The sequence below is a fragment of the Tetrao urogallus genome (assembly GCF_951394365.1).
Source record: "Tetrao urogallus genome assembly, chromosome: 1".
Classification (NCBI taxonomy): Eukaryota; Metazoa; Chordata; class Aves; order Galliformes; family Phasianidae; genus Tetrao; species Tetrao urogallus.
Genome location: NC_136813.1, coordinates 159129868 through 159154693, shown reverse-complemented (window position 1 = coordinate 159154693; position 24826 = coordinate 159129868). Strand labels below are relative to the sequence as shown.

Below are 24826 nucleotides of genomic sequence, written 5' to 3'. Positions count from 1 at the left end.
TGCACTTAAATATAGTTTAGCTGGAAACACTTTCCTTAGTTGGATATTATGAGGAACAGTGCAGGAGATCCAGGACTCCCTTGGATATGAAAGAAGATCTGACAGGCTTTCATGTGTGTTTCCCCTCATTTGTATGGTACACAACTGATGCTCTTGTGAAGTCGTATTTTTATGGTGTTCTCATCTAGCACATTTATCACAATAATGGAACAAAACTGGGAACACCTGGTTCAGCACATTATATTAAGCACCCTGCAGAACTGGTATTACAGACTCACACTGGGTGGGGAAGGTTCAGAGGAGATCCAACATGATGTGCCTGAGCAACTACCTGCCCCCAAAATAGCCAGCTGTTTGAGCCAGATTTGATGGGGTAGCAGCAGGAATACATCTATCTGATGGCACAGAGCAGGGAATGGCGTTTTGCATGGGTGTGGACAGCTGAGGGAGGATGGATGGGCAAATGTTGTCTCTGTTGGATGTATAGAAGCTACCTTTAGTTGTTTCTGGTGGAACCCTTTGGAAAGGAGTGGAAAGAGATAGAGATTTCAGTCTGTAGTCTAATGAAACAGGGAATTTCCCTTTGAGCTCCTAACCAGTTCTAGCTGTAAACTCCAAAAATTCATTTACGCAGGAGGGGCAGGGAGAGTCATTGTCTCACTGTTAGTGCCTAATGAAACTTCAGCTTGTTCCTTCATACAGAAGCTGCTGCAGCTGGCTTTGCTTCCCTGGAGAACAGTTGTCTGCTCCCTTTTCAGTAACACCTTATGTAACAGTACATACAGAGAAAGATGCATTGCCTATGTTAAATGTGTACTGAGGTTTCTCATGTGTAGTCCATAAACTGGAGAAATCCCACAGCATTATATCACTTGCATGTCACAAACACATGCATGGCTGTGATGACTACAAACAAGAACAGCTGTTTCCTTCAAAATCAATTCAAGTCTGCAGGATTACTGAATCACTTTGTTATGACTATAGAATGGGGTCATGAATGAAGGTGTCTTACACCAGGGGATACAACTGGGCCCGAGGAAGTAGAAAAGGCTTCAGCAATTGCAGTGAAACCCATTGGGTTTATTGCAACTGAACTTTGGGCACAGTGAAGTGTTACTGCTTCAGCTTATAGATTCAGCCAAAGTTTGGAGTGGATTGAAAGTCTCATGTTGGCAGGAATCCCAAAGAAAACCTGCCCTGTTCCCAGTCAGCTCAATCAGTCTGCCCCTAGATCATTTATTTGGTAGCACCCTTGAGTCCTGAAAATTGGGAAGTCTCATGAACTCCCCTCTCCAAGCCTAAGCCTAAGCCTCTGGGACTATTCAAATCCATTCCCAGACCTTGGGCAGAGACAAGGAACTGAAATATGCCTTCATCTACCTGTGTAGGGCTGTCTTTTGTGACGACATCAAGCAAAATTGAAATTCTACTTTTCACAGAGATTCTGGTGAATAAAAGCTCAAGAAAATTTAATTATTTACTTCTTTTCTTTATTTAATATCCAAATTTTAAGAAACTTTCATTGTGAAATCCAAAGTTTTAAATAATACTCAAGTACAAAAATACAGACCTTAAGATAAAATCTTCCAAACTGCTACTTCCAAATAAATAAATTGATGTCAGACACACTTAGATGATTCAATACAAAAATGTACAGAGACATTCATAATAAGTGAGTTGAAGTTAAGTCAGTGCAATAGAGTTTGTCACAATTCCTGGAGCTGCCAAGTAGCCTGGCCTCTCAGTTTCTTCAGTGCATAACAATAATTATCAGCAGTAAATCACCCAGATCCCAGTTCAGAAAAGTGCTTCAGCATTTTCTCACCTTAATGCAAGTCTATTTCCTTGATTTGGATTTACATATGCTTAGAGCTGAGCAGATATGAATGGGTTTTCCTGAGTGCAATATCAACGTCAATTCAGTATTTCCACAGAGAAACTTGGTAAACATCACCTCAGTCAGTATTTTCAGGTCAACAAACATATAACAGATAGACAGGATTTTAAGACAAAATTGTTTCTTACTTAGCAGTAGGAGGTATAAATACTTTCATTGTTTGTTTTCTTTTAAATATAAATAATTATTTAGAATACTTAAATATTAATAAATAAATGAAAAAACTCAGTAAAAAAGAATCAAAAAATAAAAATTGTGCATTGTAAAATTTAAAATAGTTGAGCACAGAAGGTCATAAGATGCCATTAGCACTTGCATCTCCTCTGAGACTGGCTCCTTTTCCTTTTGGAACTCGGAGGATCCACCAGCTTCTGTAAGACGCTGAACAGCTCATTTGCAGCCTTGCGCTGGATTCTCAAGTCATTCATCTGTTTTGAGCAAGAAACAGGCAGAACAAATGTCACACCAAGAGCTGTATTTATTTGTGGATTGCATCCTTCAGGCTAAACTGCTAATGACATAGAACAGAAACTGGAAACTTTCAGTTATTCTACCGCCTGGTTCCTGAAACTAAGAACCGCTTTTTCACAGATTTCTGTTTTCTGCCTTCTCTATTACTTTGCAGTGTAACAGACCAAGCACATGCTGTGCAATGGAGGCACTCTGTTATCATTGGTGGTTTGTGTTGTGCCTGCGGTACCCACCAGCAGCCAGCTCCTTCAGAGCACAGGGATCAACAGAGGTTGGTGACTCACACCACAAGCACTCATCCAACAATCTGGGTGACTCAGAGCTCACAGGGATGTGCTGCAGCCAGACAACAACCTCCCAACCCAATGGGTTCTGGCAAGGCTCTGGCAAGGCTCAGGATGAGCAGCCCCAGTGTGATTCCCCACATGCAGTGGAAACATCACACTTTCCAGCCCAAGTGGAGCCGGCCAGGGGTTACTGGGTACGTTGCCAAACCAACATTGCCTTGTGTCAGGACTCTAAACTGGAAAACACAAGGTCACAAGTGCCTTGGAGGCAGACAAAGAGTCTTACCTGAAGCTTTGCCAGGTCCATGATATCTTTCACCTTCTTCACGCCATCAGGAAGGCTGTTTTTCAGAGTATAGAGCTCCTCAGATATGTGTTTGATGTGCGGCTTTGACTTGTCAGTGTTTTCAAGCATTTCCAAGTACATTGAAACGATCTGGCTCAGTATGATCCTTTTTTCATTTCTCTGTTGAAGAATGCAGTCAAAAAGAAAGATCTGTGAGTGACCATCAAAAGGTAAATGAAGGAAACTAAAATCCAAGGTCCTCTCTGCTTCTAGTGACAGCATGACAAAGAAGATGCTGTAAGCCCTCTCTGGGGCTTGGCTGTACCTCAGGATCAGTTCATGGTGCAGCATAAAGCATACTGAATTTTTTTAAGGGATGAGTTTTAAGGGAAGCTGCTTTCTCATTTCCGAGTTACTGAAGCAGCCTCTGCTTGTGTTCTCTCCTCCCAGGCTAGTTACACTAGACTTGGAGCTGCTTTTTTACCAAAAATGCCCTTCAGAGCACATGAGATGTTTTCTGACTCACCTCTGTCCAGTTCCTCAGTTTCTCTACAATAATAGGTCCACCGTCAGCTACGTCTGAATGACTTGAGTTCTGCAACAGAGAACATAAGCATCTGTTATATAAACACTACTTATTGCAAGGCAAATAGTGTTCTCCATTCAAATGAACAGTAAAAAACACAGACACATGATTTTTGCACCACTAAGGTGTAATTACTGCAATGCTTTTGGCTTCTGAGCTACTTTGCAAAGAGATTATCTAAGCACTAAATCACAGTAGATGACTATATAGTAACAAGAACCCCATTAGTCTTCTTCTAAATGTAATTTTCTGCTACAGCTTATGAACAGAGCCATTCACCACCATATTTTACCGAATGTTCTCTGTCAGTTTTGTTATTGACAGCTGAGAATTAAACTTACTAATCCCAGCAGCTGGCTAGGCATTGTCAGATTTGGTCGCACCTGCAGGCTCGAATTCACTCTGTCTCAGTACAATCTCACGTGGAACAAAGAGGAGTTAGCTATAAAACTGTACTATAAAACTACCATTTGCGAAACTGGAGAGTAGCCCAGTAGCCCACAGTCAGATATGGGGATATGTAAGAGTTGTGGGCTACCAAGAGGCTTGCAGGGTCGGAGTTTAACCATCAGGTGTTAGCCACACGCTGTGACAGGCTCTAGGAAACAACAGTACAATTCTCCCACCAAGGAAGGGCAAACTTAATCATTTCCTTTTCTATGTTTTGTCTTTCTTTTTATATACAACAGCTGCTATTTCCTTTTTCGTCTGCTTGGTAATTTAAATACGGTGAGTGTAATGGGAAAGCTTGCAGGCTGACGGTAACCCCGCAGGCTGATAGGCTGCTGGTGCTGAGCACTTTGCTGAAGCTGACTCTGCAGCTCTGAAGGGTGGCAAGCATCTGCTGCTGACTGCAGTTTTTAATTTCTCTGCCAGAAGCTCATCAGCACGTAGGATCTCTCAGACCAAGTTCTATATCTTCTAGTATGAATGTCTCTTATCTACACTAATGACAAATTTAGGATACAAGGCCGATTTTACAGCTGGTCTCCTGGCAGTTTGGAATAATAAAGGATTAAACCACATCTCTGAGGTGATTCATTGACTACTAAATCTCAATTTTCACATGCACAAAATTCTGAAAAGTCAGAGCTGGAAATAGGAGCAGACTCTTGCTGTGACTTTCATGTGATTAAAGAAAAAGAGAAACAAAACCAAAGGTATATTAAGATGAAAGATTAAGACGAAGTGCCGCTACTGTAGATCTCTTATCTCTATGACTAATCCCAGCTGAAGTCAGCGGTGGACTTCTTCAATGCCTCCTACTTGAAGACAGGTGAATTACTATTACAGTCATTAAGTTATCAGAATTCTGTCTGAGAAAAGGTACTATCACTTTACACTTCCACATCAGACTATAGTCACAGGCATGAAGTCAGGATGCCTGGAGGTTGTTCAAGTGGCAGTAAATTGCATCTGAATAGAATTGAGTCAAGATTCATTCATAATAAACTGTATTAAGATTTCTTGTAATAAAATATTTCATGAATTCAAAAGCAAATGGGCTGGGAGATTCTCTTGTGAAAGGTGGAGTGTCCCTGAAATAAATGCAAATAGCTGCATTAACAGTCACTGTATGAAAAACTGAAAGAAGAACTGAATCATACTAGTGAGAGAGCAAAAGCTGACAAAACCAAAGAAACTGACCATATTATTGTAAAAAAAAAAAAAAAAAAAAAAAAGTAACAGAAAAATAATTCTATAATCACCCTATATTATATACTGATACACACTGAGGTCTAGAACAAGCAGTGCTCTGCAGCACTACTGCATTTGTATCTACAGCACAAGAAGCAGAAGGAGGAGAAAAATGCAGTAGAAGGCAGTACTTACAAAGTCAGCTTTCAGTTTGTCTATATCGTCTTGAAGTTGAACAAGATTTAGACTACTTGCAGTATGTCCATAATAGATCATAATGACAGACAGAACAAACAAGTTGTAAGTCTGGCAAGTCATCTTCTTGGTGATGGCTCAGTTCAAGTGCTCAGATAACTTCTGAGAGATATAAGCTCAGTGAGCTTCAGCTTCTAATAGTTATATCTTCTATTAGAAGAAAGTAGACGAGTGAACTTCATCTGCCTGTCAGTGGTATTTATACCTGGTCTTGAAATTTTTTATTTCGTCATCACAGGCTGTGTATATTTAGCCAAGATAGTGTTAGATAAGATTTTGCTATGGGCTGGTTGAGAGAATCCCTCGAAAGTGTCTTTCTTAAAGCATGGTCCTGGAAAATTTTTCAGTGGTTCATCGGAGGGTAAAATTTACGTGGCAATTTCTGAAGTTTCTTTTACCCGTGGTGGGGAAAAAGAGGGAAATTATGATACTGATTGAGGAGTATCCCTTGTGGCTCAGGCACACTCTTACAAGCTATCTGAAAAATCATATCATGTGGTTAAGGGGTCAATATAACAGTCAACTCATTTCTGGTATTTTTTTAAAGTAACCACTGAGACTACTGTGAAATATATCAGAATCATTTTAAATTTTGAATCTCCTTAGTGCTGTCCTTTCATGGAACACTAATTTCATTCTTTCCATATTCTGAAGTTTATTCTAGCTCTTTCTCATTATTTACCCCTGAATTCAAACTGGACTTAAAGAAAAAGAGGTTCTAGCATGGATGCAATGATATATTAAATATCTCTATGATTCCCAACTATCTGCAAAAGCAGGATATTTTCTACTCAAGGCACTCATCTGTGTCAAGTGCTGTAAGTGCACTTGGACCATTGATGCTAGACGATGTCCTTATTGGCTTTAACTTGGAAAATCAAAACAGTTTAAGAAATGACTTAATTGCTGGAAGTGTTGCCATGGATGATTCTAGTTCCTCACCTGCGTATTAACTTGCATTTACATATGGGAAAAATGAAAATAGAAGAACATTGTTCAAAAAAAGCCCAGTGGAAGCAGACAAACAGGATGATCTCCAAGTGTATATAGATCCCTGCAACATATCTGTTGAAGGTTGTTGGAGATGGGGTTCTTGTGTAGGCACTGAACTCTGCTTTGAGGAATATCATTACTTAAAAAAAAGCGCACTGTGCAGAGCTTTATGATGAAGTCAGAGTAATTTCAGACTGTAAGAAATGAATGCAGGATGGGTACTAGACTCATGAGAAAAAGAAAAAGAATCTCATAGGAAAAAAAGCAAAAGAGAGAGGATCAGGAAGGAGGAAGATGTGGGCTCAGTTCACACAGTCCTCAGCAGAGGATGTCTGTAGCCCATGAGAAACAGAATGGACTCAAAGTGGCTACGAACAAGAGTGATCTGAGCTCCCCAGCGCAGTCCTTTATGAGTCTTCAGATGTTCCTTACAATAAGTTTTCCCCTTCCTCTATAGCACCTCCAACCTCAAGAAATGGCCATTAAATAAAATTAATTAAGTTTTTTATCTGTAGGTTGAAAGAAGATCTTCATGTACAGGGTAAGTCTAGGCTGCTATGACCACTGCAAACAGAGAACTGCCATTTTGCTGACAGAAGATGCAAATCCCATCAACAGTGACAGGCCCAAAATCTACACACAAAACTCCAAGGGAACCTCATCATGCCAAGATGGCATGCATCTCACAACAGAGACAGTACTGCACTAATGTTGTGGCTGTAAGTGCACTTGAAGTATTGATGTTAGACAATATCCTTATTGGCTTTAACTTGGAAAATTAAAACAGTTTAAGAAATGACTTAACTGCCAGAAGTGTTGCCATGGAGGTGAGGTGATAATGCTAATCATGGCTATTCAGTGACTCCACAAAGCATAGCACAAAGATAAAGTCATCATGCTAGAAATACAAAGTGAACTCACGTGCAACACAATAGCAATACCAGACTATCAAGGCCAGGCTGGATCAGGCCCTGAGCAACCTGATCTAGCTGTGTATGACTTTGTTCATTGCAAGAGAGTTGGACCAGATGATCTTAAAAGATCTCTTTGAGCTCTAAGGGTTCTGTGATTCTATGATTTTTGATTGTATCGGTGATGTGAAAGTATCTGGATTGTTTTACAAACCAAACAAGGACAAAATGCATGTTGTGGCACTGCTAAACATGGGTATGGGTTTGTATGAATGGGAAAATTAAGAAAATTTTACAAGAGACACATGTCAAAGGATATCAGCTGGACACTGGAAAGATTCTTTGGCAAAATGTTGGAAAATAAATGTCAAAGGCATATGGAAAGTGATTCCTGTTATATATGGTGCTCTTTAAACTGTCAGAAACATACAGCTGCAAGAGGGACTGGGTCATCAAGTCAAATTCTTTTGCCACATGTCCTGATTTGAATAATGGATTTCTGTTGAATTATGTATGTGTAAAGAAGTGCTGCTAGGAGGGTAAATAGTTTGGAACCATTTACTCAAACAAATTACAACATAACTGAATGCAATTAATTGCTGTAATGAACCAACCAGGCAAAAGGTATAATTGCAGGAGATGAAAGCTGAAGTCAGTAACACTGCCTTCCTTTGCAGACAACTACTTACACCACATCAGGTTAGACTGCTGTGTTAAGCATACCAAACATGCATTTTGTCTGCAGGAGAGTCATTTCCCTTTGATCTCCCATTCCTGAACAGAATGTTAATTTTTTACGAATAATAGGAATAAGAAATACAGGAAAGGAGGGATTGTTCCAGTACACATTTTGTAGATGCTGGTTGGAAGTTTTGGGGATTTATATAGCTAATGTCATCACTAGATCTCATGAATTACAGAGAAGACTGCAATCAAACAAATATCTTATTTTCTAGGTAAGAAAATGGGAGCAAATAGCGATGGGATTTGGCATCTTGGAAATGCAAATCAAGGAACACAAACACTATCTTCCAGTTTCAGTCTGGTCCTTTGCCCACTAAGTATCACCATGAGTATTATATCATAAACTGAGACAATAAATTGAAAAACAATATCAAAGAAGAAGAAATTCATTACATATAGTTTCATCATGCTATCTTCTGAGTTCAGGTCTGACTTCCAGGTACCAGTCTTCTGACTATCAAAGTTATATTCCTATTTCAGTACTTCTATTCATCAGCACATTTGAATGATTGGAGAAACATTTGAATATTCTGTGGTAAATGCATAATCTGGTGACAGGACAGAAAATGTATTCTAATATAAAAATTCTTTTACATTTGAATAAGTTGTGCCATGTTAACATTTATGGCTTTTATCATAACTTTTTTTTCTATTAGCATATGCCATCACCTCTCCAAATCACCTTGAAGCTAAGCAACAACCTGGATTAGGTGATCAGAATGTGAGGGCTCTCAAGTTTTTGCTTTGCTTCCAGCTGGTTTGTTTCCTGCTCCCACACAATGTGTCCAAACAGGTCTCCATGTCTCATACATGCCTTGTTGGCCAAAAATGGCAATAAAGTTGGGAGGAAAGCTCAATCTAGGGCATTTGGTCTACATTGTCTCTCCTGAGCCATCAGTATCATTACATACATAATGGAATATCTGTAATATCTCCCCTCTTCTAGACAGAGACAAGGGCTTAAGACCATCCAGTTCTTTAATTGTCTTCGTTGGTACATATGTACTGAGCACATGCTGGATAGGAATGAACGCTCGCTACTAATACCAAAATCTTTACCTGAGCATTAGCTGTTATCTAGGTAAAAGAGATGCCAGAACAGTACTGAAAAGTCTTGTGCCACGTAATTTGAATGGTCCTGGTATGTAGCTCAGCAGTCACAGCTGGACTGTCATCTCTTCCAAAAGCCATAGGAAATGAAACCAAAGCATTTTTTCATTTTGCTGCTTGGAAATGTTCTGATTCTTCATGCAAAGTAGAGGTTTCATACCCTTTTGTTCAGGCAATGCCTTACATTGCTTACCCAATTATTTCCTTGCACAATCATGTCAGATTTCACCGTGACCACTGACTGAAGTTTTTCATTTTTTATTTTATGTGAAATCTTCACTGTGCTGACTAAGTAGTTACAAAGGAACTTCACTTACCAGCCCAGATCTCTGTCAGACTTTCATTTCTCTAAAACTCAGTATCTCTTTCTATTACCACTGAGCAAGGAAGGCAGCCCAGGGTTGGAAAGCCCATTCTGACCTCGTATAACATTTCATTCTTTGCTTAACTTTCCTATAAGTAGAAGTAATTCTTTCTGTTCATCTTCTCAATGCTGGGGGGCAGTAAGTGGTCTAAGTGACTGAAATTTTACACACTTTATACCAGCACTACATAATTTCTGAATATTATTATTCATTTTACAGCTATCTATCCGCAAAGAGGATGTCTTGGCAATCAGACTTCATGACTTGGTAACTAGCCCTTGTGAACACACTGAAAGACTAACACTTATCTCTACCACCAAAAGAAAGAAAGAAAGAGAAATAAAGAGAGAAAGGCTTCATAAGTTAATCTTTTTATTATTTTGGAGGGGGGAGTAAATTCTGAAATTCTCAAAATCATCTGTTTTGGCATTTTCTAATCAAAATATTATATCCTACACATTCCAATTACTTTTTAGAAATGTTTGAGAAAATAAGGAAACCTGATTGTACCATCCTGGAATACAGCACGGGGAAAATCCTTTAGCCTCATGCTCCTGCCTGCACATGGTTGGCTTTGAGAAAAAAATATATCATAGGTGTTTTATTTCTTTCACAAAATTTCTCACACACATTAGCTGATGAGTCTTCTGCTGAAAAGAGGAGAAAACTGACACCCAGCAGTGATAGATGTCCAGAAAGAGAGATGTCCAGCTAGATAATTAACTAGTGGTTACTATTTTAAGTGATTAGAGTATGAGGTAAAATAAATTAGAAACATGGTACCTTGAATAACACAAGACTTCTGCTTCATACTTCCTTTCAGAATTTCAATTTGGTAACCGCATGTGGGATGAAAAAAGTTTATGAGATGGGAAAGCCTTTCCCCACAAAACGCCAGTGATTACTTTCTGAAACAGTAAGAGGAAAGAACTGTCCCCTCATGATCCCTCATCCACCCTGTAAGAAGAGGAAATCAAGTTTCAGCCTTGCCTGGGTTTTGCCTTGAGAATTTATCCTCTTTTCCCTGGGCCCAGCAACAGCAAAATTCAGAAACTGAATTCAAGTATTTTTCTAGAGAAATACAGAGATGACAATAAATATAGAACAAGCACAACATGCTGCCTCCCCTCCCTTTCTTTGAATGTCTGTTGAGCTCAGGTGTGTAAAGAATTCGGAGGTTAGAAAGTGGGACCTACAACAAAAGTTGTGGCATTGCTGATTGCTCAAGAACACAAATATATAAAGGGCACTGAACAGTCCTCCTTGCTCCTCATGCTTTGGTAGAGGTTGATACCAACTACTTTCCAGCTCTCAAAAAAAACACAGTCTGCATGTAGGCATGATTAAAATTTTCTGAGTGACCAGCAGGAAATAGCCATGAGAAAGGCAGATGCAGTCCTAAAACGTGTTTTTTCTTTGTAATGAAGTATGGAAAATAATAATGGCAGTACAGAAGGCAATGACAGTGAAACAGTGCAGTTTTTTACTTCATACTTGTACAGCTTGGAGTATTTCCACATATCCACCTCCTAATTAAAATCTGTTATTCATAAAATAGAAGAAAATTCCAAATCTTATTCATTTTTACTTTAAGGTTGCATCAATGGAAAGGCAGGTTAGCCGTTGGCCGCTGTTACTTTAAAAACTTCCTGTACTATAACCTCAGAGTATCTATTGGTTTTTCTGCATAAAACCTTCCATTTTCACCAGCTCATCTTCATTCTTCCAAGAAGAATAAAACAGTCCCGAAAGTTTTCTGTTTTCAGCACCATGGTATCTTTTAGAGATTAAGCCTGTTCTGAGCGTGAGATGATGAATGTTATGGTACTTTTTTTCCTTTCTAAAGCCTCAATGTCTTACTTGATGTGATTTTTTTGAATCTCGGGGCTTATGTTAGAGTTTTGGGGTTGGGATTTTTTTCTAAGCACTTTTAATTGTCAAGATTGCAGGGAAAATATTGAAAGCAAGAATTTTAAAACAGTAGGAAAGCAAATAGAAGAACTTACTATTTAATGTAATTGTTTCCAGATTCTTCCTAAAGACTTTCAAACACTTCCACCAAAGTTCTGTAAGCAGTTATGGCATCTACAACATTAATATTGTTGATTTTTGATGTTAACCATGCAATGCTATCAATCCAATGCTATCAGTACCACTTCCTGACTTAAGTTAAGGCACTTTGTAACTTGCTGGATGTAAAGTTTTCTATAAAATAAAGACACCATTAAATACAGTTCTTCACAATATGATCTTGCAGGGTTTCCTAGTTCTTCCCTAATAGCCACATTCCCTGTAAGATTAGAATTAGTGTATTTCCATTAGCTTTTTCACAGATATTTTTGTTTGTTTTAGTACAACACTTTAATTCACTTAGAGAGAATTAATTGATGAAGAAACCAAATCCATTGTAAGTTGGCTAGTCTATATTATCTAATTATGACTTTCTGTTGTTTCCTTTGAATATATATATACATGTGTCTTTGCTGTACATCAATATATACAAAAACATCACAATTTTCCCACAGTATCTTTCCCCACTTCCCAGTAAATGACAACTTGTTTTCCTCTATACACAATCTCCCCACCCAGAGAAGATGCCTGGCATTTTCAGAGACTGCTATTCAGATTTGTTTTCTCAGAACCAGATCACATTCAAAAGAAGCCAGAAAGTCATCTGAACTTCTGCATCCAGTGATCTGCATATTCAATGGATATCCTCTTGAATGCATATTCAAGAGGACCATGTTCCTTTTAAAGAGAGAAGTCTAAATGATGCTAGACTCTGATCAGCTGTCTGTTAGATGCTGTACATGGTGGGTAAATACCAGCCAGGGCCTCAGGACCATCCATTTCATCAGGGTCCAGTTTGCAATACCTCCTGAAAATTCACTGTAGACTCATCTGGGGGTTATGATTTCCAGTTCCATTATTAATCCATTACTTTCCACAAGTTCTCAATATGATATGCCTAAGGTGCTTTTCAGATCTTCCACATTTCAATGAGCCAGCTCCATTCATCTTCCTGCCATTTTAAGAGAAGAGGTAATGACCTTAAATTGCTCCAGGGGAGGTTCAGGTTGGATATTAGGAAAATCTTCTTCTCGGAAGGAGTGGTGAAGCATTGACACAGGCTTCCCAGGGAGGTGATGGAGTCACCGTCCTTGGAGGAGTTCAAGAAATGTGGACATGTGGCACTGAGGGACATGGTCAGTGGTTGTGGTGATGATAGGTTGGCAGTTGGACTTGATGAGCTTAGTGATCTTTTCCAACCTTTATGATTCTGTGATTGTATGATTACCAAATTTTCTTCACATGTTGATTTTTGCAATTTATTCCTTTTCCTTATGTTGGTTATCTAAATTGTTGGTTTTTATTTGAGGGGAAAGCATTTGATTTAGTTTCTAATAAGAAATTCAAATACTATTCAAGTTCTCGTTGTACTTTCACATTTGTTTTCCCAACCTAAATATCTTTATCACACAGACACAGTCATGACTGAAAATTAATTTGCATATTTAAATTTGGAGGAAAGCACTAGAGAGACCAATTATGCAATGCTTTTATTTATTTCTGAAATACATTGAAAAATGAGCATTTTGGGGGAAAATCTGGTCATTTTCACATTATTCCTTGCACTTTTAAAATAATTAAGTAACACGTGCATATATGAGCACAAATGTACAGATGCGGGCATATGGCAGAAGCTGATGATCTGTTTCCAGAATCAATAAGAAAATATCCATGAAATATTTAAAATCCGCCTACAGAGCGGGCACATCTTGTCATAACCTTTTGGAAAGGTCCACAGGATGTTTCTAGCAGAAACCTTCTGTATGATGTAATCCTTTCTTCTAAAACAATCCAGGAGACTGTTCAGTGGGGATTCCCCTTGCCCACTTTACTCTCTAGTGCTATTCAAAATTGCGTGACCGAGAAAACCAATCATCTCTACTCACAGGAAAAAGAAAGCAAATCTATGTGATGATTTGGTGCTACCTGTTTCTGTTCTGCCTCCAGAACACTTATGAGCACACCAGAAATCCAAGCATACAAGCAATCCATCCACAGATGACATTTTTACTTACAAGTGGACTTCTTGAGAAAAATTTAGTGGCAAAGAGTTTCCAGTTAGATACAGAATTTAAATTGAAAGGAGAAATATGCAAGATCTTTGCTCCTTGGGGCTAAAAAAAATAAATAAATAAACTAAATAAATGTTTCACACCCTAAGTACACTTCCTCTTCATCTCCACAGGAAATAAGACTGCCTTGTAAAAGAGCTACTGCGTGTAGATGTACTTCATTTTAAAGTCACATATCTTCTTTTTGCAAAAGCCTGAACTAGCAGCTATAAAGTGATATGAATGGATACTCTCTCTCTCATCAGCCTTGAGAGATGTGAAGATTTAATTAGAAAGTGTGCTAATACTAAGCATTAGAAATATAGAGAAATGAGAGACCTAAGTTTCTGTTGCTTTTTTGAAGCAAGTCCCAGGGGAAGAAAAAAAAAAAAAGAACAAAAAATGGAAGACATTAAAACAAGGAGATGCTGGAAAAGAACAAAATGCAAGTCAGTTTGCTAATCTTTCTTTTTCTGAGGAAATGAAACTCGTTTCTCTAGCAGTCAGTTCCTTCCCCCTCAGTAATTTTTGAACAGAATCAGCAATTTTATCCTAATTTGAGAAGGAGTCAGAAGATTCATAGCTTTCATTACAATTGACAGCTAAGCAACAGCAAGGTTTTCTGCTAATTACAGACCACAGATTGGTATTTTTAAATGTCTGTATGAGTTGAATACCACAAGGAGAAGAATTGCTTTCCTTACACAGGTATTTGGTTGTTGTGACATCATATTCATTGCATCAATTAATTAAGGATTTGTTAATATATTGGAAAGCCTACATGATGTCTATGACAATCTTCCAAAACCATGAAGAATTACAAAAAGAGACTTAGTCTCCCATCCTAAATAATCCTATTCTTCCATATTAATCTGTACAGGGCTCTGGACTCTTACTTCATCCTTCTTTGCCTTTGCCTCTGCATCTGCTGTGCCACATCAGTCGAATCTACCTCTATTTTAGAATAGCAGAATATTTTGAATTGGAAGGGACTCACAAGGATCACCAAATTCAGATCCCAGCTTCACATGAGGCTACCAAAAAATTAAACCACATGTCTGTTTCCGTGGTAAAATTAAAGAGATTTAGCACACAGTACCTAGAGTTGTTTTATTTTAATCTGTCTAGTGTGGATATTAGTAGCAGAAGAGCCATGATACACCAGGCATTAGCTATGGTGTAGTATCACACCATGTACACAGGCATCATTTCAAAGTTTTGCAAAGCATATATATACGTTGAATTTCAATTTTGAAGGACTCAAATTTCAAACACATGAAGTCTTGCTTTCATTAGCACACTTCAAATACTCTCTTCTTTCCATGGGAGAATTTTCCTTTGGAAAATCACAAGTTCTTATTAGATAGTTGTTCCAAATAAGTCCAAAGAACTTTCAGATCAGTTACTAATTTCTTTCAGATAGAATAAAGTGGAAAGCTGTTATCAGAAACTCCTTAATAATTAATGGGAGTTTAGGCCCTGGACCCAAACTAGAGCCCACTATAAATAAACACAAAACAAATCAGTTGGGTTCTTAACAGTTGGGTTCTTAACACCAGGTTTCTGATTTACCGAATGGAGGGCAATTCTACTCCTTTTGCTAATGCACATAGAATTTCTCATGCAGCAATTTCTCATGTCTTATTCGAATTCTTTAAGCACCAGCATTGAATGTTCCAAGCATTGGGAAGCAGGAAACTAAAATCCTGGTGTAACCCTTAACCAAAACAATCTCAAGGAGATTTGTCTCAAGGGGACAAACAGGTGTACAGAAAGAAATATATATATGGGAAAAGTGATTAAATATTTGAAAGTAAACAAGAATTTTCTCATACCTGAACACACATAGAACCCTATTTTTTAAATTTCATAATCTCTGTATTGAATTACACTCAAAAGAAACTATGGCCGGATGTCACTGCTTCCAAGGAAATCTAGGCAGGAATAGTATGTCAAAGAGTCAGTGATTATGAAGTATTGATTAGCTGAAGAAAGAATTTATTTATGTTGGTTTTCTAGTCCTTCTGAATCACAGCATACATTATATCTGGGTAGGATTCGCATTTAGAAAGTCTTAGTGTAAGTCTTAGAGTATCTCCAGAAACACAGTAGAAATAACAAAAATGGAATAATGAAGTAGCAGTCATGCCAAGAGCACAGACAACAAAGTTAGGGAAAAGTAGGAGTAAAAAAAAATGAGTGATGACAGAATGTTGTATGCTGCTGAAGGACCTAATAGTCAAAAAGTCTGAAAGAACATCATAGAAAGCCTAAAATGTTGCTAGGTAAAATATCACTGTAAAATGCATTCCTTTGCAGTCCTGCAGGTTGTCCACTATACAATACCACAGTTATATAAAGATAAAATACAATCAAACAAAAAATGAGTGAGAAGATAAATAGTACTGGGAAATGTATCGTGAAAGGAGATCCTAATTCTCTGGCAGGATGTTGTTAGATGAGCTATAACTCCATAGTTACGTAATGTATTTTCGTTTTGAAAAGAAATGTTTTGAGAAGTTAATGAAACTTATTAGTGGGTCTAAAGGGAAGGAGAATATGAAGAAAAACTGGAATTTTTGCAAGCCAGGATTACACAATTATTTGGAGTTTACCTCAAAATAAAGAGGGCTCTATATAGCCTAATACATAACCTTGCTTTCAACAGAAGACGTGACTATGTGTCTTCAGTACTCCTTTCCAATTTGGGTTCTTTTATGATCCTATTTTTATGAGAGCAGGCAATCCAACCATCTCTTAAAGAACAGCAGTAATATAGAAGAGCCCTGACAGACAGAAGGAAGTGCTGATGCAACTTAGAACTTTCTAAATTCACAGCAAATCAGTTCATGCAAAGGCAGATGTGGAAAAAAAAGCACAACATGCCATCACCATATAAGCAACAGTGCTTCTACAGAAAGAAGTGAGGTTGGAATAGGCTGAAATTAAAGCTGTGATATGTGATAGTCTATAGCATAGCCCCAAAATTAAATAGACAATTTATTTCCATTTTTAATACAAAGCAAGATGACTTGGAGAGCGGCAAACTCAAGAGTATGGAAGCAAAGTCAGGATGACTGGCAGTGACTAGAATTATGCTGTCTTTTATAAAGAAAGCAGGAGCAAGAAGGTGGAGTTAAGGGTTCTTTCATCAGGGAAAAAACTTGAATATATGGATGTGTAAAAGTGCAATTGCAGTAAGGAGAAAACTTATTAAACTTTCAGATGAGTGATAACAGCTGTCAGATTGGATTACAGCAAATTAAACAAATGTCATTAAGAAAGGGAGAAATAGCAAGCAAGGTAGATACAGACATGTTATCCGACAACAATTGTGTGCAAGGCTTTAGAACAAATTGTGGAATAATCAGTCACTAAAGACAAAGAAGACTGAATTAAGAGGAACTTAATAAACTTGTGAGTGGGATTAATAAAATAGGGAGAAATGTGATTGTACAACTGCCATGCCAAGTGTATGGATTCTAGTCCAAAGAAGCTGAGATGGTGCCCTTTGAAGGAGGAGAACATCACAAGATCAAGGGAATGCTGTAATGGTTATGGATGCAGTGAGAGTTAGTTGTACAAAGTATGGTATGGGAGAAGGAAGAAGGGAATAATGCCAATATACAGTTGTGGATTTGTCCTGTGCTGTAATTAGTTAAAAGTAGAAATTGTCCAGAAAACAAGTAGTCATCCTCTGTATTATCCAAGTTTAGAAAAGCTTGCCTTGTTCAAATACAGAAAAGCAAATTCTGAGAGAGGACTTAATTGTTATCTAACTATCTTAGAGTAGGAAAATAGTGAATTCACTAAGTAATATAGGCTAAAAGAATAAACTGATACTAGAAAAAGTAGCTGTAAGATGACCATGAGCAAATTTAGACCAAAAAAATGGAAGATTTCTGGCATCCCAAGCATGAAATTCTGGAACAGTCTTCCTAAAAGAACAGGGAAGGATTCATAGCTATAAAAATTTTTGAGTGTCTTATCTGCATTCTTCAAAACAACTTTTGCCAAGCTTGAGCTTGGTGTCTCATGGATAAAGTTTATTAAAAACAGTTTCCTGTTACAGCCTTAGAAGTGATAATTTACACCAGTTTGTATGGTGAGCAGTTGTCTATTGTCAATTCCAGGCAAAATGGATTTCCCAATTTTAGTGGAAAAAGTAAATCTTTCTTGTGTTTTCTTCAGTCTGACTGGAGAATTCTGTTGTTTCTTATAAGGTCACTTACGTAGATGAACTGCATTCTAGCTGATTTTTATTTTCCCTTTCATAGACAAGATTTAATTTATGTCTTTAATGTCTTGTTTTTAACAGAATGCACATTTACTTATAACCATTCTTCAGCTCCTTTGCAATATTTCAGAATTTCAAAGAAATGAAAATTTGATTCAGACAGAAAAATCAATAGTGAGACCACATGCAAAAGTAAGAACAAACATATTTCTGCATCCTCTTTGTTGCCCTCACTCCTTGAAAGCACCTGAGTGCACTTTTTGCCATTGTACCACAAGAACAGTTTCTAACAGTTTTGAAGTATTTTTACTGTCATTGATCTCGGAAATAGCCTTTATCAGATTGCAGGTCCCAGAGAACCAGAATGGCCTCTTCCCTTCCACCTATTAAGTCTCCCTCAAAGATTAACTTTGTTTTCCACTCTATAAAGGAATATGCACCAGCATCTTGTTTTTCATGGCCTGAAAGCAGATTGTGCTGAATGCATCTATTAGCTGAGCATGATTCACATCACTGGTATATTCTCCTCGGTCATCTCCTAGTGTCAGTAGGGCTTTTTGAAAGTACAGGGAATGCAAATGCAGGCTGTAGGTCTCAGAGAGCCCAAGCTGCTGACATTATTTGCAGCCCCCTCTTTGTAACCATTTACAATCCAAACTTGGAACAATTTTGGCTTTGCTCATTCAAGTGAAATGAGAATTTTTTCTAAAATCCCCTCATATTTCATAGAACAAGAAACCCTCTTCTATTTCAGTAGTTACAGAAAAGAAGCCCCAGAAGGCCAGAAATAGCTTAAAATTGAGAAGCAGGGTAATGACCCATCATCTTCCATGCTCAAGTTCTCTCCTCACACTGGGAACCTCGCAACAGCAGGGATGAGACCTGACCAAGAAACTCCAGATTTAATGCTGACGTAGGCTGCTCTTCTCCAGCCACCACTGCGGTCATCCGCTGGCTTGGAGTTCACATCTGCCAGCCATCATGCTGAGTTTTACGTGAAGCGCTCTTTCCTCTGCTGTGGGTAGAAAAACAGGCTGCCTTTTCCACTGACAGCTGTGGTTTCTCATTCACAATTTTTTTTTCCTCACATACAGGAGGCTTGAGTGCAAATGCTTTATCAAGTGACTAATTTACCACGCCTGTGGTTTATCTCGCTGAGCTCTCTTCATCACTTGGAAAGTGCTACTGTTATTCCCTGATTGCTGTACAGAAATGGAGAAAACATCTAAGCTGGCATGACGAAGTTTACCTAGGAGATGTCAGTGGCTTCTTTGCCCGTGGTTAGGGGCAACAGACTGGGCTGGCACATATCATTTCTTCTTTCTTGCAGAGAGGGAAAAAGCAGAAAGAATTGATGATGCTTGATTAACAATATGTGTGGGCTATTGAGCTTCACCTATGACAATCAACCCCCTGTAACAACCTACGACCAAATCATCAGCACAAATGAGCAAACAAACAAAGTTGCCCTGCAGTTTTGCTTCTCCAAGGACATTGCTTCCTTGTCATCAATTCAGTGGAAAGCATGACTGCACCATAAGTACCAAAATGACTTAAAACAAGCAGCGTGGGGGGAAAGTGGAAGGAAAAGTATCAATCAGTTAATGATAACAAGACATGAGTACTAATAGGCCAAAACGGAGGTATTGAATCACATGTCTGAAAGTCTCAGAGGCCTTAGAGATAATTAAAAAAAAAAAAACAAATACCTGTGATAACTAACTAGAAGAATGATTGAAAAGCAAAGACCAATCTGCATAACCCTTGGAGGGTAATAATATTTCATATATCAAGCCACCAGATCTCAGCTGTTTGTTGCGTAAGCTCCAGATGAAAATTTCCATACCATTCAGGTTCTGGTAAACCAGAAGATGGGTAAAAAACTGGTTGGATGGTCATACTTAGAGAATGATGGTGAATATAGTTAAATCCAACTGGTGACCAATCACAAGTGATGCTCCCCAAGGGTCAGTACTGGGTCCCCTTCTGTTTAATATCTTTATTGATGATCTGGATGAGGAGATTGAGTGCTCCCTCAATTAGTTTGCAGATGACACCAAGATGGGGAGAAATGTCAATCTGCCGAAGGATAGGAAGGCCCTACAGAGGGATCAGGACAGATTGGAACAACAAGTTGTGCTGATCGTATGAGTTTGAAGAAGACCAAGTGCCAGGTCCTTCACTTTGGTCACAACAAAATCCCACGCAGCGGTATATGCTTCAAGAAGAATGGCGGGAAAGCTGAAAGAAGAAAAAGGATCTGGCAGTATTAGACAGTAGCCAGCTAAACATGAGCCAGCGATGTGCCTAGGTGGCCCAGAAGGCCAACTTGTATGAGAAAAACTATAGTCAGCAGGACCAGGGAGGTGGTTGTCCCCCTGTATTCAGCTGCACCTTGAGTACTGTGTTCAGTTTTGGGCTCCTCACTGTGAAAGACACTGAGGTTCTGGAGTGCAAGTCTTATGGGGAGCAGCTGAGGGAGGGAACTGGGATTCTTTAGTGTGGAGAAGAGGAGGCTCAGGAAAGACCTTATCACTCTCTACAGTGACCTGAAAGGAAGTTCTGGCAAGCCTCTTCTTTCAGGTAAAAGTGATCAGATGAGAGGTGGAGGCCTTAAGTTGTGCCAGGGGATGTCCTGGTTGGATGTTAGGAAAATCTTCTCAGAAACAACGGTGAGGCTGGCCAGGTAGGTAGTGGAGTTACAGCCACTGGAGAAGTTCAAGAAATATGGAAATGTGGCACTGAGGAACACCATTAGTAGGCATGGTGGTGATGGGTTGATGGTCTTTTCCAACCTTAATGATGTTATAATGGCACTCCAATGCTGTCTTCCTTGGGTGGCCTCTCCCTCCGTATATCTTCTCCCAATAAGATATGTTAAGTTCAGATTTGAGTTTTAACAGAAGCAGTAAACATTTGAGGTATAACAAAAGCGAGCGTACTCTTGTGCCTGGGAAGGAATAGCTGCAAGTATCTGTATAGGTTGGGACATGACATGCTGGAGAGCTCTGCGGAGAAGGACCTGAGGTTCCTGGTGGACAACAGGTTGGCAATGAACTAGCAGTGTGCCCTGGTGGCCAAGAAGCCCAGTGGGAACCCTGGGGTGCATTAAAAGGAGTATGACCAGAAGGTTAAGGGAGGTGATCCTCCCCCTCTACTCTGCCCTGATCAGAACTCAGCTGAAGTACTGTATCCACTTCTGGGCTCCCAGTATAAAAAAGACAGGGATCTCCTGGAAAGAGTCCAGTGAAGGCCACAAAGATGAGAAAGAGCCTGGAGCATCTCTTATGAGGAAAGGCTGAGTGACCTGGGTCTGTTCAGCCTTAAGAAAAGAAGATCGAGAGGTGATCTTAATAATGTTTACAAGTACCTTAAGTGTGGGAGTCAAAGGGACATGGCCAACCTCTTTTCAGCAGTCTGTGGGGACAGGACAACGGGAAACAGCCATGAACTTTAGCATAGGAAGTTCCACACCAATATGCGAAGAAATTTCTTCACAGTAAGGGTGACATAGCACTGGAACAGGCTGCCCAGTGATGTTGTGGATTCTCCTTCTCTGAAGATATTCAATACCCGCCTAGATGCCTACCTTTGCAGTTTGCTGTAGGGGGCCTGCTTTGCAGGGAGGTTGGACTCAATAGTCTCTCAAGGTCCCTTCCAACCCCTATAATTCTGTGATTCTGTGATTTTTGTAGCTTAATGAGGCTCTGTATCCTTAAAAAGATCACTAGGATCTGGGGTGAGGAGGAGAGGCACAGCAGGGAGCAGGGCTGAAAGCAGAGAGGAATGGGCTGGTGGTCGCATCTGCGTCAGTGACTATCAGCTCCAGTCAGAGGGGAGGTTAAGGCATTTTTCATAGTGTCTAACCTGTGCCATCCTGGTTGAGGGGTCACCAGAAATGACTCCTGTGTGACATGCATGGTTCAATGACAGAAGAGCATCCCTGTGGCTGCGTAGCTTCACTGCTTATGCTCACACAGCATCCAGCTCTGCAATATTTTAGCCTGTCCAGAAATGTCAGAAATATCAAAGTCAGATTTCTACAGCTTCTATCAGAGGTTTTTGAGGCTCAACTGTCTAATGCCTAGGGCAACCTGATCCAATACCCTGACTGACCATGCTGTGAGCAGGAGGTCAAACCAGGGGCCTCTGGAGGGCAGTCAGCCTGAATTACTGTGGCATTATGTTAACTGATGTCCTTCAGAGCTGCAACCCCATCCACAGGATTGCAAAGTCATTATTCAGAATGTTTTGCAGCTTAGCATTCAAACTTACTCCCGAAATATGTTGCCAGGATTTTTATTCCACAGTCGTCTCCAGCTTTAGTCAGTGGTTGTATATTCCATTGCCTTCCTTTTCCATATAGCAATGCTTTTTATAAGCCTACTGCTTGCCTTTGCATTTCCTAATCTCTCTTCCAGTAGAATAGGATAGAAGTACTGACCAAAGTATTGATTTTAAAATGAACCCTGAACTAAAGTGAAATCTGAACTAAGGTGAAACTGTTCTCCAAACATGTGCATGGAAACCCTCCAGCTCCTGTTGGTTTTCACAAGTGAATACCGCAGTGGCAGTCGCTGTTTACAATAAAAAGAAGCTTGGGTAGAGATTGGGGAACATTGTGAAGTGACCACAGACGTGCTGTGTGAGCTCTGGTGTAACCTTTCCCTTCCAGTAACAGTAACAGAGATCCTCCCCCTTCTCAGCTCTCCCCTACCTAGCGCTGTGTAGGTGTTGGTGGGGAAGCTGACATGAGCTGTATCTGGGCTCAGGGTCTGCAGGAGGCTGTTTCGGGAAGCATCTTGCTAAACGCTACAGCACAACTGCATCCGTTTCTCCTCTGGTTACATGTCTTTGCCGTGAGGAGGCTACTATGGATGTTGATGTATGTTGTAGGCCTAGAGAAACAGTAATCAAATGGTGAAATTTGACACAAGTTACATGGTTGTCCAAAGGCCATTCTTGTTCTGTGTTTCAGGAACAGCTACGTTCCTTCCAATGCCTTCTGAAGAAAGCCATCACAGTGTATGCTGAGGACTACTTCACAGTACCACCTCAGGGCTCCAGCTGGGATAAGGAACATTCTGCATATGGTTCTGGCTACAGCAGAAATTACTCATTAAGAAATGGTCTTTGATCTGAGATTTTGCACTTCGGGCAAGTAAACCCAGGGAAGTAGGGTAAATTTGTAACTAACTGGTCTTATATGTGATAGAAATTGTTGTCTTTGCTGACTGTTTCTGTTATTTGCATGACATCAAAAGTGCAGATACAGATGCCACTTTCCACTAGATCCATGTTTTTCAAGAAGCTACAAGCTAGTGAAAATTTTAATGCACAGCCACACATTTTTCATTTTCATAGCAGTCACAAAATATGATTTTTCCCCTTAAAAAGAGTCGCTGCTCCCAAAAAACCAAAACAGTGTATTGCACAAGCCATACTGCACAACCTTGACAGTTAACACTACACATACATTCATTTCCTTCTGAGGATTTCCATACACAAAGCAGAAAAAAAGTGACTTATGCAATTAATTGATATTTTTTTTATTTGCTACACAGGAATGGTGCCTTAATGAAGTGACATATGATACTCTCTTAAGAAATCTGCAGGAACTTCATACCAAATTTATAAACCTAAATCTCTGGTTAGATGCCCATCCTTTTTCCTCTGCATTTTTAATTTCAGTTTTAAGATTGTGGCAATAGAATGTTTAAAAAAAATCTTCTGCATGTCCATGTCAGCTTTACATACAAGAAAACAACTTTCGAAACATCATCTAACACTTTCTCCACTAACTGAAGAGTCAAAAGTAAACTGGGACCAACATGAGTCTTGTTTTCTAAGAGTGACACCTAGAGTTTCATCTGAAAATGTAAAAAGGTGTTCTTTACTTGTCCAGGTTTAGAAGGCAATAGGCATTTGTATGAGCATATTACTTTGAATTTATAGTTATATATACTTAATAGTAATTTGTTAGTAAGTTTTTGTGCAGATTTCATACAAAATTGTTGTTAAGCAGCCCACATATTTAATCTGTCATTTACTGGAACAATTCTCTATAAAACAAAGGCCTTTGTTTTGCAGGCCTCATATTTAAGTATTCATTGATGAGCATCAAATTGTTTTGAAAGTGTTATTTGTATTCCTGCACGAAGGCATGCACCTTCCCCAGAAGCAGTGGTGCTCTCATTTTATAGACAAGGCAAGTAAGTGCAAACTGCAAAGTGTCCTGAGCCATGCAGAAAATGAGGGTAAGAACACCATGTCGTGAGGCTTGTTGCCGTAAGATGATAATCTGATTTTTCCATCACATGAAGGGAGGAATCAGGACTGACTTTTACGTAACTAGACAAACTGCTTAAGCTCAACTGAAACTTGTAAAAACCAGCTGTCTGACCCATTTAGACCAGATGTGTCCAATCTACGGCCTATGGGCCACGTGTAGCCTGGCTTAGCACATGCTGTGGCCACCCCCTGTGCACAGGGAGGGCACAGTGCAATGCTAACTCAAAACGTGGCAAATAATGTTATGCATTTTGATGCACTGGATAAACACAGTCCTGTGATCAGCAGAAAATATGCAGCCCTGCTTTCCATTCTGCTACAGGAATTTGAGAACTGGTGTCAAGATTGACCAAAAAATCATCAGTTATTTGGTATATTTACAACTCCATTTTCAGTTGACGTAAGTACATTATTGTGAATTTTCAAATGGAATGAACTGAGTTGTAATCAGAAAGTCAACTCAAAAATCCAGTTATGTCTCTTCACCAGATTTTAAAAGCCCTAAAAAATAAAAGTCTAAAAAATAAAAGTAGTTTTGTTACTTATAGACGTAAGCTATATCATATATTTTGTATGTGGCCCAAGACAATTCCTCTTCACTTAATGCAGTCCAGGCAAGCTGAAAGGTCGGACA

General features: G+C 39.2%; 1 protein-coding gene across 1 annotated transcript; it reads right to left on the bottom strand.

The window, feature by feature from the left end:
• Positions 1-2202: 2202 nt before the first annotated feature.
• On the bottom strand, positions 2203-5483 carry IFNG (interferon gamma; the record flags this gene model as incomplete). The annotated part of the gene is made up of 4 exons (XM_079543019.1): positions 2203-2325; positions 2942-3121; positions 3468-3536; positions 5361-5483. The coding sequence occupies 4 exons, from the start codon at positions 5481-5483 to the stop codon at positions 2203-2205; spliced, it is 495 nt and encodes a 164-aa protein (XP_079399145.1).
• Positions 5484-24826: the final 19343 nt, after the last annotated feature.